This window comes from Corvus hawaiiensis, chromosome 4 (genome assembly GCF_020740725.1).
Source record: "Corvus hawaiiensis isolate bCorHaw1 chromosome 4, bCorHaw1.pri.cur, whole genome shotgun sequence".
Classification (NCBI taxonomy): Eukaryota; Metazoa; Chordata; class Aves; order Passeriformes; family Corvidae; genus Corvus; species Corvus hawaiiensis.
In genome coordinates, this window is record NC_063216.1 from 632,889 (window position 1) to 649,755 (window position 16,867).

Genomic DNA, 16,867 nt, shown 5'->3' on the forward strand with positions numbered 1-16,867 from the left:
AACACTCCAGTGATGCTGGCGTTGAAGGTCCTTTAAGGATCCTGACCAGGTGCCCTCCAGCTCTAGGGCATGCAAAACTGGACAGAGAAAATGGACTTGAATGCCACAGTGACTCATGATGCTTGTTGAGCTTCTCTGTATTTTAGCTTAGTGATGGATGCTGTCTCAAGCCACAGGGAAGCCATGTGGGTATATCTGATAGGGAGTAAAGCATTACACAGTTCTTAGAGGCTGTGATGCCCTGCCATCGTGGAATGTTCAACCCATAAAAACTATTCCAGTTGTGTGTCATCAATTCTAATTGCCCCGCTTCGTTCTTTTGTGGTATTGTATAATACATCTCCAAGAGGACAGAAATATTCTCTCTTCTGCATTTGCAGCCGAATACAACTTCAGAATTACACCAGTTATTCTGCTAATCTGCCTCCTGACTTGGCTGAATTATCTCAGAAAGTAGCTATGGTCAACAATAAGAAAAAAGAGAAACTAGCGGCCACAGAGTATCTTCTGTACAACTCTGAGGGTTACACCTTGTAGCTATGGTGATCTAAGAGTCCAGAGCAAACGCTCCTGCTGTGAGTCTTGTGCTCTCTTGCACTTTTGCTTTCCTAAGACTCTCTTCTGAGCCAAACCAGCTCAATAAGATAAGCTAAATTAAAATAAATAAATAAAATCTTTTAAAAAATTAGAAAGAGAGCATTTTCTCCAGCTTTAATGAGCTGAATTATCTGTGAGAAGGGTTCGGCAAATTCCAGCACAAGGGCAAGGTGGGCTGTGTCTCTGGGAGCAGGAGATAAGGAGGGAGCAAAGGGTCATAGGCTGAAGTGGAGCAGGGCCTCCCCCTTTTGGGAGCAGCAGGCCATTAGATCATCCTGATATCTAATCTTTCTGGTTGTTAGTCACTGCTTAGACTGGGGGTGTCTTGACAAAGCCTTCGTTGCTATTGTTGTTACCCTTATGACACAGAGGAAACATGACTGGTTTCTCATCATTTCCTTCGTGTAAGCAGTGAGTAGGAATTTCAGTGTCTCCGTACCCCAGGCAATGACTACTCAACAGCTTTTGCTGTCTGAGGAGAGTGCTGGGCTGGGAAATAAGAATGGTGTTGACTCTGAAAGTGGCTACAAAGAGCAAGATGTAATCCTCATGTGAAATATAAACTGAGAGACCCTGAGGAAAAGAACCACTTTATCTCCATGTATGTTGTCCTCTTGAGGTCACTTAGGTAAGGTCAGGGCAGCAACATTTGATGATATGTTCATGCCAAAAAGTCATATGCAACCCAATTCAGCCATAAAAACTGTTAATGATGCAGTAGAAGCTGTATTTCGCTGCAGGTTTTGCTACTGTGGCACCACAAGCAACATCTTCACAGTATGGCATATGAAATATAGGCTGAGATTCATATGTGGCCCAGAGTGATGCAGAATTTCAGGTTTTGTGAAAGGTGTCCACTCTGTGGAGTAGCTGCCCTGCAGAGATGAGCTCACATTACAAAGTGAAAGTCTGGATCCAAAACTTCCAGCAATTCACAAGCAGCCTACACCAATCTCTCACTTCCAGTCCATAATTTTTCATACACTTATATACGGTTATGTGCATATTTAGAGTCCGGACTAGGCTCAGTAAACATACAAGAGCGTGCCAAGAAGGAATTGAAGCACAGTACATAGAATTTCACATTAGAATCAAGTAGGTGTGAATGAACTCCCCAAGTGCTCTGTGTATTTGCACAGTGCAATCATGGGTTGCCTGGTTTGGGTGCTCAGATTGTGTATGTGGAATGGCAGCAGTTGATTTACTGAAAACGTTAAGAAATACATTACAATGCCTGTGGAAGTTCTCCATGAAGAATGTTCCCAAGCTTGCCTTTACATGTTAACTCTTTTCTGTGTGCCCTCTGAAGTCTGTACACAGTAACCTATTTTCTACATGGCCAAATCAGTGGCAGTATCTGTGGAGCATCAGTTTCATTTGCCCCTCCTCAAGAAGCTCGTTCATCATTTGCAGTGAGCCTTAGATAAAAGACCCTTCATTTGTGTAAAATATTATTATCGTTGTTGTTGTTAGGCTAGTGTTTTCAGAGGGTTTTATTGGAACCTGATGTCCTGCCAAAAGTAACACCCTGGGAATCTTTCAACAACTGTTCCTGGGTGTTCTGTAGATTACTGCTGTTTTCTCATACACTGTCCCTGGGAATTACATTCTCAGATTAGAAGAACGTCCGTCCCCTTCCCCCTGTGAAAAGAACTGCTGTTCTGGCTCTATATTAAGGGATTAGGATAGTGTTTTTTTCTGGTGACTTATTATTCAGGTTGTGTTTTGTTTTCTCATTAACCCCTTTGCAAAACAGGTTCAAAATGTAAAATAAGATTGATGTGTGAATGATCTTGTAGCATTATGCAAACACTTTGCATAGCTGACAATGGCCAGTTAAAGGAGGACTGGTGGAAAATTGGTTGCAGACATTCAGTCAGCAACTTTCAACCCTGCAGAGACAAAGAACCTTTAAGAGCTAACTTTATAATGAGGAGCTATAGTACAGCATGGCAGAAATTAAAAGGAGGCCCAAATCTTTCCCTTAGTGACAGTTGTGTTTTTCTGAGATCTCCTGAGTAGACGTTGCTTTGAGAGACCTTTGGAAAGAGGTGTAGCAAATGAGGCCTTCCTAGGAGACTGTATTGGGGAAGCAAATACCTCAGAGCCAGAATAGGAATGGGAGGAGATTAAAGCAGAATAACCATTCCTCTGAAAATTGAACGCCCAGATTCTGCAAATAGTCTCGTTCTGAAGAAAGCATTCACATTCATAACTGAACACGTTAAGTTTTTGGAGTGGGAAAACAAAGCTTTGCAGGAACTGAAGTTTCTTATGATTCCTTTCTCACTGTACCTAGCGTTTATCCTGTAGTTTCTCCCTTCAAGATGGCCAAAGGACAGAAGAAGTGGGAACCACTGATGCAGAACAAATGCCCTGGATTTCAGGTGGAGTTCACTCAGTGTGCATCGTGTACCAAAGCTGGATCCTTGTAAGGGGATAGCCAAAATGCTGTGTCCAAATGAAATCCTTGCTGTTTGAGGAGGGATGAAACAGATAGGGAGGAGGAAGAAAAATCCTGGACCATGTAGGGCAGGCTGGGCACTGAATGACAGTGTTTGAAGGGCAGTTGTGGTGGTCTTTAATTGGCCTGGGCTTAGACAAAGGGCTCGTATTAGCTCCCAGTTCTAGTTATGCATTGAAACATTTACACATACCTAGCACAAAATGATTGAGGAGTTTATCCCTGTGGTTTATTCACGTCTGATCACACCCTTTCTTTCTGGGTTTCTGCCTCCCCCCGCAGAGCTCACCCCTGTTGGAGCAGCTCAGCTTTACTGTCAATATGTTGTGCAGCAGCCTTGGGGTTTTGTGGTGCCTTTCTGTGCACCCACTACAGTCTTTTTTGTTGTTGTTGTTCTTTCCCTGAAAAAAAAAAAAACCAAATAAAACCCAACAGAAAGAAATGCCAGTTTGCCTCTTTTTCTTATCCATGGCTTCTCATATTCTGTTTCAGCACCCTGATACTCTGTTTGAGGCTGCTGCTAGCACGACCAGAGAAAAGTGGGCAACAGAAACTTTTTTGCACTTATTAGTATGATTGTCATGACCAGTGGCTTTTAATATATATTTATCCCTACCTGACAGGGAGATAAATATTTAGTGAAATCATTTTAATTGTTCTCTCCAGTTTTTGACTCTGGCACCAAACAGTTTTGTTTTCTTGGGCCTTTTGAAGACCTTTTACCTTGTAATCTATCTTCTGCCCTCCCTACATCATCTCAACACCTCAGCTCTGCAGCACTTGAGTACAGAATGTGAATTTCCCTCTGCTCACAGGTATCAACATGTTAGCATTGGCTGTGTACGTAACGCGTGTGCCTTGGGCAAAAGGCAGACTGAATGCTGCTTTGTAACAGATACAACATTCCCACAATTTTGTGTCCACAAAGTATCATCTACAGCCCAACCAAGAGGAGTCACAGAGTCCTAATGCCCTTCGCAATGCACCAAGAGGAGAAGAGGGCCTTTAAAGGACACAGATGTTTCCACACAAAGATTGTGATCAGTAAATCACAGCCTTCTCTTAGCCTGTGTGTTTGGCTGGTCCTGACACAAACTTCCCACAAGTACGGCTCTCATTTCTGCTGAATCAGCCTTACAATTACGCCCACTGAGCAGACGATAACAAGAGAGAAGTACTTTGTCAGTGTGCAGGGTACAAATGTATCATGTGTATGGAATTGTATCATCTGTATGGAATTGACTGATACAGCTGGAGGAGTTACTCGGCCAGATACTGCCCCTCAGTTCTCAGAGAGGTCAAGAGTAGCACTGGAGACAGCGTCTTCTGATTTAGGGATAGCCACTGGGAACAGCACCTGCCAGCCATATCTGCATCTCTATGTACCCACAATGTACTCCATAAACAGATTTATCAACCCATGGACATGCATGTTTAATGTACAGGGCTTGTGGTAAAGCTCAGTGTTCCTTGCTCTTGCGTAACTCCTTTGAGGTTTAGTTGGCTGAACTTTACTTTTCATAAGTCATTTGATAATATGTAAAACAAAAAAATGGGAGGAACATAAAAATGATATTAGGCACACCAATAACAGACTGACCAGGCTCCTAGCTGAGAAACAAGTTCTCATCAGATAGGAAAACACAGGAAGGGGAACAAAGGAAGAAAAAAAATTGCTTTTGGATCAGAATAAGGAGGAATGTATTGTTATAATTTGCAGCCACAGAGTGATGCATCTTTTTTTTTTTTTTTAGCCATTCTTTGCTGTTGGTGATGACAGGGACACCTTTCCCTGCATCTGGCCAAGCGTCTGAGTCAGCTGCTCCCCCAGGAGAGATAATGTCCCTGTTTGTTGTTGTGTGAGTGAGCAAGAGGAAGCGCTTTGGGACGGCCCTGCTCCACCCTGGCCGTAAGCACCTGAGTTCACCACCACGCTGGCCCGCAGCCGAGCCCCGAGCCCACTCCCCTTCCCAGGGAGGGGCCTGCAAGGGAACTGCAGCTTTGCCACGGCCCAGAAAAGGGAACACCGTAGGACTGACCCTGTTCAGTAACTCAGGGTGATGGCTGGGGGCTTGTGGCTGAAGGCAGGGCAGAGGGGCTTGGAAATGAATCAGAGGGCTCCTCAACTCAATGTCACTAGCCAAAAGCTAGTCTAATTAGTAGCCACCAAGACCTGTTGCCATCTGCTCTTGAGTTGCCTGTCTGAGCCTGGTCCTGGGTTCAAATCTCTACACATGGATAAAGATCTACAGCGTGCCTGATAGCTCCTTTTCTTACGGTCTCAGCAGAATAACTGGGTGTTAGATCAGCTCAGAGACAAAACACACCTCTTGCTACACTTGGTAGCTCAGACTAGGGGCAAGCAGGGCGCTCCATCTTCTCTGGTTTCTGAGGACAGAGTCTCTGTTTTCTGCATCTGCTCCCCTCATTTGGCTTACTAATGTTCATAGTCTGTGATTTTATGGCACACACCCTGCTGGAGCTCTCTTCTGGGGCTGTACTCCTCTTTTTTTTCCCTTCTCCTTCGTGATTTGCTCCCTGTGCTTACTTAGTGAGGTTTTGGTGTATTTGTTTTGGTATGGGTTTTTTTCTTCTTTTTTATTTTTTTTCCCTGCTTCTGGGATGCTGAAATTATTCCTTCCTCTGAACATGTGTTAGCTTTTTGTATTTTGGTAGGCCCATATCTCTTTCACCCAATATCTGTGTAGCTGCACCTGGATATGAGTAGTTTTCTGCCTCAAACTCCGTTGCACCCTGGCTCCTCATAGGAGAAGGAGGTAAGAGGGGCTTTTATTGTACCAGTGGACTTTGCCCATCCCTCTCTGGGTCTGAACAGGCCAGCATTATTTCACAAGTGCTAAATCCACTCACAATGGTTTTAAATGGTTGAGCTGCTGAGCCAGCTGAACAGCAAACACCAGAGGGGAAACCACATTTCGTGAGCGCTTCAGATTCCTTCAGACTGTACGTGGAGCCATTAGGAGCAAAGTAAAAGCCCTTTGACACAACTCCCTTCGGCAACTTTTTCACAACCACATGCCAAAAATGGGGGCTGGCTAAGGAATTGGTCCAGAGTCAGCTCCCAAGAATCTAGCACGTGAAGATGGAGTTCAAATCTGTTCTGGTTAAAAGAAAACAGCAGCACATTCTGTTTTCTTGTAGCATATCAATCCTTTGCTGGATGTCTCCCTGATCAGCGTGGATTGGCAGTCAAGGTATCACCATGGGCAAAAGATGAGAAAAGCCCCAAGTCTCAATGTTAGGTAGGAATAGTTTCTATTGCATTCGTATCTGTTAACTGTTTTCCTTATTTTTTACACCTAAGTGAAGAACCCAGATTGTCTATCTGTTGTCTTCTGATAATCATAGACTAACTAGATCTTCAGCTAACATAATCAGCCAAGGAATATTCAAGAATTCAAGCAATTATCCCATTGCAATAAGACAGATAAGCCTGTCTAAAGGAGCTGCTATTTCTGTCTCTGTCCAGACATATTCCCTAATGAACTTCTTTCACAATGATCTGGGTTAGCTTAGACACTCAGTGATGGAGGTTTCCTAGCCCAGACAGTCTTGATAGAGTGATTACTTTGAGCGTTGCATTGAGGCAGCAACAATAATTGATGGTGGTCATGAGGAAGGATGAACCTCCCTGTTTAAACTTCAGTCAGCAAAAACCATGTGGCCACAGCCTGAAATCACACAGAGACGTGCAGGAACATTTCATCTTGAATCAGCCAGAAGGAGGTGCAAAGTTCAAGTTGAAAAGTTGCATCAAGAACCTGAGTGGTCATTCTGAGTCAGAATTTCTGTTTAACATAGTTCAGCTTGTTTCGCTTTGGGGTTTCATCCTACACCACTGTGGTCAAGTGACTCTAGTTCCAGCAAGGGAGAGGTGTGAACAGAGCTCGGTGCCTGAACTTTTGAAAGTGTGTCAAAATTTGTTTCCAACTGATGTTGAAGTTAACATTCATCAGGGAAGGAATTGTGTGTGGTCTCTTGCTGACAGCTTCAATTAATGCTCTTCTTTACATTGTGTGAATTAACATCTTTAATGGTTTCATCGAAAATTGTTAGAGATTAAGAATTTAGCCAGTGAGAACAAAGATGAAACCAAAGAATACTGCTGCTCCGTGGCCATTCACCCATCCAGAGATGCTCAGTCTTTCCTTCCTCCTTCTGTCACCTTCTACTGCTGTGTCCTTGGGTACGTTGGTGGTCATTTAACCATCTCTGCCTGACTTAATATTAGTAAAATAGGCAGGAAAACAGCTCTTGCTCCATGTGGAGATTGCGAAATTAAATTCATTGATAGTCATAGCACGCTTGGAGAACGAGGGACAGAAGAACCTGGTTCTCACACAAATCCTGGGAAAGTATTGCTGTGCTGTTATTTTCTGCAGAAATACACCTTCAGTAAAACATAGGTTACAGAAGAATGGCTGGTGCCCTTTGGCTCTTGTTAGATTGGTAGGAGCAGTTGTTTTTCTCTCATAATCAAGGTCTGTGGTGAATTTGGGCCTTTTTTTAAATCTCACAAAATATTATTCAATTATGTGACTGCAAAAGAGAAAGCTGCGGCAAATATGCATAAATATTAGGGAAAAAATAAAGAAAAAACCAAGAGAGCATGAACAAGCCACAAACCAGTACATTATCTCATTTTCTTGTTCTCATTTCTCTAAACCTGCCAACAGGATTCCCCCAGAATTTCCAGCACTCACTGAACCTTGACCCAAGCAGCTTCATGAGAAATTTCGTCCCCAAGGGTTATGTTGGATAGCAAGTTCTAAGATCCTGAGTATAATGGTTTTCACAGCTGTAATTACAGACTCACGTATCTGATTCATGTAATTTGACAAGGAATTATAGCTTGGCTAGTTCAAAGGAGTGTGTCAAGGTGGATGGTAACTGGTGATGTGGATCTTGCAGTCTCTGCACACGGGCCCTTCCATCATTCTGGGGTCCAATTCAGACGTTTCTGTTATATGTTTACATACCTGAGGCAGTCTAGATTACAGTCGTAGAGCTCATTTCTTGTCTTGCCTTTCCTCACAGACAGTTTTATAAACATTTGACTCACAAGCCAGGCATAGGGAAATGGCAGTGAAAATGCCCATTCACCCTTTTGTACTTGGAGAAGCTCACACTTCTGTGTGTGGTTATTGTATGCCTGCAGCACTGCCCATTTTTGGTTCTCAGAAGAGAAACAGAGCAAATTAATACAGATTTTACAGGAAGGGCTGAGAAATGGTGACATGGACTGGAGGCTTCCATTTTCGGTGGTCCAGGGAGGGGAGGTGCTGTACCTGTGTGGCAGCTGGGGGCAAACAGAGAGAAGCACATGCATGGATTAGCTCTTGGGCACAGGCTGGAATGAAGGTGAGAAGGGCAACTATTTGACAAACGATAGAAAAATTCAATTTAGGTGTGTTTTGGCAGGTATTTCATGCTGCAGAGGATTCCCACTCACAAAGATGTCTCAGTGGGAGGTTTTGTTGTCGGCCAGCCAGGAGAGCTGTGTTGCCACCACCATAACCAGGGTTATGATTACTCACTAAAACCAACACTCCTTGTGCACTCAGACCTGCAAGGTGCAAGTGTGGGTGGATGTATCTGTATCTCGGTGTGTGAAATGGCTGCCTGGCAAGACATGGTGCCCCTGAGGGCTGTGGCTGAGGAGGAGATGGTGCAACAAGAGAAGTGGCACTGGTGGCCAACGAGCAGGCCAGGCCAAGCTGGTGGAGCGGCGCGGGGCGGCAGGCTGGTTGTCCTGGCATGGTTTGGTGTGGCTGATGGCTGACCTTGTCCCCCAAACAGGGTGTGACCATGCTGACGTGCTGTCACTCAGTGGATCATGGGCCCCTGCGTGTCCCCTCAATCCCCCCGTGCTGCACAGGTGCCATCTTGTCACCCCAGGTCCTGTGCCAGTTCACCTCCTTCCCATCCCCACAGGGAGAGCCTGTGCCCCCTGGGCCTTGCTCCCTCTCTGCTCTCCCTGCTTCAGTTGTACAAGCTTTACAAAGAAATTCTGTTATTCTTAATAGACTTTTATAGCAGTCAAGCTCTGGGGTTCTCTTCCCTTACCTCAGGGTGTGTGGCAGCACCCCCTGACCCAGGTCATTCCCTCCTTCCCTCCCAATTTTCTCTTCAGAAGTGTCTGGACTTCATCAGATTGCTTTTACAGAGCCCATTTTTTGTCCCCCTCTACTTTTAATATTTTAGTTGTGACCTGAGCTCTGGCTGTGCTATGGTCATCAGCCATGTCCAGTGCACAGTGTGGGACCAGGCTCCCTCCCTCCCAAAAGACATTGCTACTTTTCTTTCACTGCCCTTCTACAAGGTGGAGTGTGAGGATCCAGGTCAACCACTGGTGTAAGGATGCTCCAAGGGTATATTTAACTCCACACGTGCCTCATCTTCCCCACATGCCTTAAAACCCTGAGGCCAGTTCCTCAGGGTGAAAAATACTATTCCTGTGTTCGGGAAGGGCCTAAGCAAACATTCACCCTAAGTGGGAAAGCTGGCCATGCCCAGGTAGAGCAGGCAGGAGGAATGGAAAGGGAACAGGAGAAATACTGCATCTGACAATAGAACCAAGGACCAATTAGTACTGATGGCGAGAAATAGTCTCCTCCTTCTCAGCACGTGTGCTCACACTTGTCTGTGTCCTAGTGTGAGTGTTGCTGGTTTCTGGGACCAGCACAGGTAGTGCTACGCAGACTTTTGGGTCCTGGCAGCTGGGGAACAAAAGCATAGGATCACTCTTGCTCCAAAGTGTAGTAATCTATTTCACACCTGTCTTTTGACCAACCGGGGCAGAGTGAATCTCTGCCCAAGCCCTGTAAAGGCTTTACTCTCAAGGAGCAGCCTGAAATCTTGCAGTCTGGGTGGCGTCCACTAGTGAGAGCAATCATTGTTACTGCTAGGGCCTTCCCTGCTTCTCCCACTGGCTACACCAAGACCTGAACCTTCAGATTACTGGTCTGAAGTGAGGAGTAGCTGCCACTGAAAGGAGATATTCTGTTGCCTCTCCATGCTCTCATGGCCACGCAGTCCCAGTCATGGGCAGGTGTGGGATCCTCCCAGGCACCACTGCAGGACAGCAAACCAGAACATTACCCCTGCCAAAAAGTGTTTCATTTTCTTTGAATGTATCTCTCTGAACCAGCTTTGCCAGAGTCAAATGAATATCAAAGGTGATAGAGTGTAACCCTGGGAGTGGGGTCCTGTTTGAAAGGCTGGAGTACCTGAGTTAGTTTAGTTAAAAACACAGTGAGGTAAACTCTCAGACTCTTGATAACTGGACTGCACACAATGTACAAAGATGTGACAGAAATGGATTTTTCTGAAGCACTTAGGTTTCTTTTTGAAAGGCTCCTTCTCAGTGCAGACCAGGCCCCAATTACAGAACCCAGATAATGCTACAGAGGTCCACTGGGGCAGGCACTTTGCTTCATTGGCCATACAAGACTGCCACTATTCTAGAAAATGGCTGAAGGAGAGGAGAGGTCCTGGAGCACTAGAAAATACAGACTGGCTGCTGCTGCAGGAGCAGGCAAACACATGCCCAAACCAGGAACCTGTAAGCACATCACGGCCTTGAGGCACAAGTTAAAGCCACAAAACACCAAAAATCTGAAAGTCTAACCCAGCTGTGAACACTCTCTCTGCATGCCCTTATCAGGTCTAGACTGAAAGTGGGATGTGAAAGATGGGATTTACTGTGATGAGGGGGACTTTCCAATAGTTTTGTGGGCATTTTGGAAAAGTCCACACTGTTACACCTATAGCTAACTCTATTTATCTGCCTTTCTAAAATCTGCCTGCTGTAGATCTGGCCAAAAACTGAGCACTGGAAGTAAACTATGCAATTACTTGAAATCTTTTTTTCTTGCAAGTTACTTGTAAACCTGTCTTTATTTCCACAGATGTATTTTCCATTCAAGGTATTCATGAAGCAACTTCTGCCAAAAAATTTCAGTGTAGGGTCTGTTTTCCAGAATGATTATTTTAGCTGTTTACTCTTTTTACTTTTGAAGTATGAATGATTCCCTAAATGGTGAGGTATTACTTCTGCTTCTCATCCCAGAGGATTGTAATTTTTTTTTATCCAAAGACTGAGAAACTATAAAAAGAAAGACACAACATACAGTATATAACCTCTTTTGCAATATGACCATGGATGACATTTCATCCGGCGCGCATCCCTTAAACACCCATTTGTACAGAACATAACACCCATGCAAGAAAACATAAAAATATAAACCTAATAAAATTATGGAGCCCTTTAATGTCAGCCCCAATCTTTGCTCTGCTCTGCAATATCCATCTGGGGCTCTAACAGACCTAGCTGTGGCAATATGTGTGTTACTGGTTTCAGCTGTCCCCAGAGCTTCTCCCGGTTACTGCTGCTGTGGTGGGAGTGGTGGAGCGGATGTTGTCTCAGTCGCTCCCATTCAAGGGCTGGGACATTAGCTCAGATCACCGATGAAACGGGGTTGTGTTAAGATGCCAGACCGTGAGCTGCAGCAGCTGAGGTACACAGCTAAACAGATTTAATGGGCCTTTTGCTGCTGAAAAGAGCTGTCCTGTATGGCTGTCTCCTCCCCTGTCCCCCCTGCAAATCTCTATGGAAGGGTTGGAGGCGAGAGTCAGGGGGGACAATAGCATGAAGAAGTGCAGACAAGTCAGTCAGTGTTTCTATCAAAGCCATACTTCTAATTTATAAACCTGTGCTTCCTGAAGTAAGAGGAGACTGGTGATGGGATCTTGTTGGATTGTTTTGTTTCTATCCCAAATGTGTTTTTCAGATCCCAGCTACCTCAGGATGTACTCTGCTATACCTCACCAGGATACTGCTCTCTGCCTGGTTTCTTGTCAGTGGCAGGTGTTTAATAGAGGAAGGTGAAAGTTTCTCTTGGAAGCCACAAAGAGAGACGTCCGGGGAGAAAAATGCATCTTTCAGATTAAATACTGTCAAAGTTTTATCTTTTAATATGTAAATTAGTATTTTTAATTAAAATAGTTTCATTCCAGTTTTATTTATTTTCTTAGCACTTGACTGGCTGGCATAAATCAGGTAAGGCTGCACAGTCTTGTGCCTTTTTTCTATTTCAGCACCATTTCTTTTTTGCATCTGTCTCTGCACCGTTTGAGGTTTTGTTGGTCTTCCTAGAAGTCAGAATGGAAAAAAGACTCCTTAGAAACACACAGAACAAGAGAATTTTTGTAAGGGAGAAGGTGGGTTAACGGGAGATACTTCTTGCTGTTAAAAAGCAGTCCTAGGTGTCACTTATGGAGAGCTGGTGTCTAACTTCTCTCACACAAGCTGCCACTTGTACTCTAGTCGGCAATTGTGCCATTGCCTGTAGGGAACTGAAAAGCATATTTATTTTTATCCTGCTACTGGCTTATGGAATTTGAAGGTACCTTTTTTAGCTTGCATAACTGTAAATATTGTTACTGGACCTCCCAACCTCTTTTAAATGTTTGCTCGCCCCAATATTTGACCTTGTAACCTGCCCCAGGAGATGGCAAATTCCACAGGCTGATGACATGCTGGATGAGGGAGTCCTGTTACAGACACTTTCAATTTTGCTGAGTGAGCTCCTGTTCATGCTTCAGAATAATCAAAAAACATTGGGGACTGATCAGTTCTCCTTAGAGCCTTCTTAAATCTTGATTGCCTTTTCCTGCTGTCTCCAATGTGAGCACAAAGGTCCATTGTTTTAATTTTAGTTACCTGCCTAGCCTGTCCATGTCAATGTTGTATAAGACATGCTAGGAAGTACTGTGCAGCTGCTTCAGGCACAGGACCCTCGGTCTATAAATAAAAATTCCTATTTCTATATTGTATCATAGTTAACTTTCAAAACTGTTCCTGCTGCTCCATCCAGGGGCTCTTTGAGGAGGAGTGAGTCGCGCTACAGCGTGCAGTGCACATTCCCCGAGATCTTCGCAGACCCACAGCTGGAAACTTCCAAGAAGATACCTGCTCTGCATTCACTGCTCGGAGCAGGGACTCTAAAGAGGCTTTGAAATGTACTTTCCACTGAATAACACTTTTTTTTCCTCTGCCACTGACCACTCCTCCCCTCACCTCACACTTGTCAAGTCAAGTCATTTACAGGACTCTCTGCTTGTCTCAGCTGTTGCCCTGAACCCAGATTCAGGATTCTGCAAACTACACCAATTTGTCATGAATGGGGATTTAGATCACTTCAAGAATCATCATCAAAGATATTTGTGAAAGTGATTTTAATACGATGTTGTAAAAATGTGACTTAAAATATTCGATGGCAAGCTTCACTCTGCTATTATACAGCACAATCATTTGAACAATGATTCGAAACTACTAAGGCACAAGTCAAAGTTAGCAAGAAAAGAAATCAAAGTTACCAAGATAAAATCAAAGTTACCAGGGCACAACTCAAAGTTACCATATGACAAGGTTATGTGCAGTATCAATCACTTACCAAAGATCTGCTGCTGGTAAAAGGTCTCTGCTTTGAGGAGCAACCCTGAGGGTCGTCACAGTAAAGGGGAAATCACTGCCATGCAGTCAGGCTGCTTAGCCAGGAGAGCTAAAGAAGTCTCACTCAGGCCTTTATTTATAGAATAAAGTGGTTGGCTTGTAGTCAAATTGCATGTGATAGTAAAGGTATGCATGAGACTCCTTGTACCCACAACTTTCTTTGTTCCTTGATAAATGAGTCTTGGAAGAGCCACTCGCTATTCATGTGTTAATCGCATGATTGGTGTTCCAAGCTCATGCCTCGATGCTCACTGGGTCAACTCTGCTCCTTTGTGGGTTTTCAGAGAGCAGATTGAAACCAGAGTTGCTCTTGCTCCATTTGCAGCTCAGGCCTTTACATCCTTTGGAGTCCGAACCAAACTACGTTCGTTTGGTTAAGGGGTTTTATCCATCACACCAGTGGGTGACACTGCCTCCCCTGGCACTGTGTATTTCCTGATCACAAGTGTGCAGGAGTCTGTGTGCCTTCACCTGGGTTTTGTACTGCCTGCTGACTTCCCTGGGAGGCGTCACAAAGAAAATCTTGGCAGCACAGTTATTCTTGGGGCAGTCTGTGTAGCGGTGCACGCTCTACACCTCCCTGCTCTAGAAACAGATAGGATGTTCTTTTCAGTCTGGCAACTCAAGGAACCTTTGACCTTCTGGGCTTACTTCTCTGAGTATTGTAAAGGCCGATGATGCTGGTGATCACTTTTGGCTCTTCACTTAACCTCAAGATGGGTTGAAAGAGAAAACTTCAAACCCCAGATTTTTCAGTAGTTTATGAGACTTTTAATCAGTGAAGCTGATTTTTTTCATCTATTATACCTGGACTTCATGATAAACCTGAAACTTTCCATTGAGCGATTTAATATACAAGTGTTAATTTGACCTTTTTGTTTAGCATAATTTTCTTGTCCTCTCTTTACCACTAGTTCCTGGCTTAATGACATCTATATTTTTCCCCTTATTGTCTGGTTCTAGGAAAGACTAACCTTTATCTCTGCCAGTCCTTAATAAAGTACATTTTCACCAACTGTTCATCCTCCTCACTTATTGTGTCTATTATTGAGCATAGCTACTCCCAGGCCTTCAAAAGCTGCTCTGCACCTCATATCTCAGTGGAGATAGATTCTGCAGGTTTGGAGAGTCTCAGTCCTTCTTTCTAGTTAAGGATAATGGTCCTGATTATTTCCAAGGGCACAAATCTTACCATCTTAATTTCTTTGACGCAGGCCGAAGAAATAAAAGTTGTGACCCCAGATAAACTTCCCCACTGCCAAGTCTAAGGATGATTGAGACCATTTCAGACAGAAAAATCATCTGCAAAATTTGGACCCTGATGCCACCTACTCAGGGCTGGAAGCTGTGCCCTAGGCAATGCTTCATATTCTTCCCTTCTCCACAGTTGTCTGAAGTGCAGATCTGGACTTGACCTTCTAAGGTTTGATGGGTCTTTGTGATCTGGGCTTTTGATTCCATTTCATCTCTAACAGTCTCTTTTTTCCAAACCCTTGGGTAGTTGCCCTTTCCGAGAACGCACGCTGCGCATAAGAAACACCCTTCTTAAAAAATACAAACACTCAGAATAGGAACACAGAGAACTGAAAGAGCTTCACCAAGAAGTTTTGTTTCTCTATAAACCCTACATAGGAAACCTTGGCCTCTGCACTCCCTCAGTATTTGCTGTATTTATTTCCTTTTCTCCTCTCCAGATTGAGAGTACTTTCTGCCAAACAGAGGAAGGCTTTGTGAGATGAGGGACAGATCAGACTTATGCAGCTTGTAGAGTATGTGCTGCCTCCTTCTGAGGGCTGAAGGCTAATCTCTTCCTCTGCTGCCCCTCCTTCCCTAAAAAGCATCTCTTTTTAGTAATGTCCCTCTTCTTACCCTTATTTTTTTGGAAAAAGGCTCATAATTGCTCTTGGCAGAACACAGCAGACATCCTGCCGCTGGTTTCTCTTCAAAGGGGAGCAGAGGAAAAAAGCAGAACTGAGTTTTCAAAGGAAATTGGCTGCCAAAGCTGAGGAGCAAATGATAGGAGCAGTGGATATTTCCCCCAAACTGGGGCTCTTACCCCCCGCTTCTCCCTCCCACAGGTATTTCCCCAAGATGGACTCACGCGAGGATTGGTGTTGTCCCTTTCCGAGGCCATCCTCCTGCCCCCGGTCTCTTCCCCAGCAGCCGCAGCGAGCGCAGCGCCCTGTGCTCCCGGAGACTCCCTCTGTGCTGGACCAGGACGCAGCTGCTGGAACAGACCTGCTATTCATGTGCCGGCGGCCGCCCGCCTTGGCATGGGCTGGGGGGTGAGAGAGGGGGTGGCAGCCAATTCTTCATTGTCCAGGCAGCCCTGGAACAAGTGCCCCTCTTAGACTTTCCATGACACTCGTGTTCATTGCGTGTCTGCGCTACCTCTGCGAGCCCAGCTGAGCCCCATGAGCTCACTTGGGCAGGGACACGGTGATGCAGCCAGTGTACCAAGAGGTTCCTGGCATGGGCTGTGTGGCCACAGCAGCCATCCCCATCTCTTCCTTCTCTCCCCAGCACACAGCAGAATGTACAGATGAAACACTAAGGGGTGAAGAAACGAGGTCCAGAAAGTTGTGCCTGCTAACTGCTGCTGCTAAGATAGTGTTACAGCTCAGAGAAAATTCGCACTTTACTCTTTTTACAGTCCCTTCTTCTCATTTTTCTCCCCAGCCCTTCCTTTCCCCTCCCCAACACTTTTTTTTTAGTTGAATTTGATATGTCTGGTCTTAGCTGAAATGAAATCTTGCTTTTCGCTGAAGTTAAAAACAACTACGAATGACACTGGAATGGAAATGTGCGCAGCCGGAATCAAGCCACAGTGTAGAAAAACATGTTGTTATTATTGTTTGGTGGGTTCCTCAGGCAGAAAAATCAGCAATATTTCTCTAGATTTTAGAGAAAGTGCTACTGTGTGCTACTTGCAGATCAGGTAGGCGTGTTTGGCTTTTGAAGGAGAATTTCTGTAGTTACAGTATCATAGAAAATTTATGGTGAGGAATATATTCTGTTTAAACAGTTCAGCCAAATGCGTGTTCTAATACTCCAGCCTGCCTAAAAGTGCTGACAAGTCTGTCAGTAGACGATCCTGTTGCATTGATGCTTCCCAGCAAAAGGCCTCATTTTGCAGTGAGAATACTAGTGCTTAGTACTGCAAGTTCATTTCAAAGTGCTGATGAATTTAACCTCTCTGCATTCCTCTTAAACAGCTTTTTTTTCAAACTTACAGATATATGAGCTGAAGCAGTGAGATGCGTTTAGGG

The 16,867-nt window shown here is 44.5% G+C and overlaps 1 protein-coding gene across 3 annotated transcripts in view; it reads right to left on the reverse strand.

The window, feature by feature from the left end:
- NINJ2 (ninjurin 2) overlaps window positions 1-15,981 on the reverse strand; it is a 46,099-nt gene extending 30,118 nt beyond the window's left edge. The window contains exon 1 of one of the 3 annotated variants that reach the window (XM_048299965.1): window positions 15,700-15,981. In XM_048299965.1, the coding sequence (XP_048155922.1) occupies window positions 15,700-15,732 (33 nt within the window). In that variant the 5' untranslated portion in view covers window positions 15,733-15,981. Of the gene's footprint in view, window positions 1-13,539; window positions 13,559-15,699 lie in introns of those variants that run through there. The other 2 variants (XM_048299964.1, XM_048299966.1) reach the window with 2 other exon arrangements.
- Window positions 15,982-16,867: the final 886 nt, after the last annotated feature.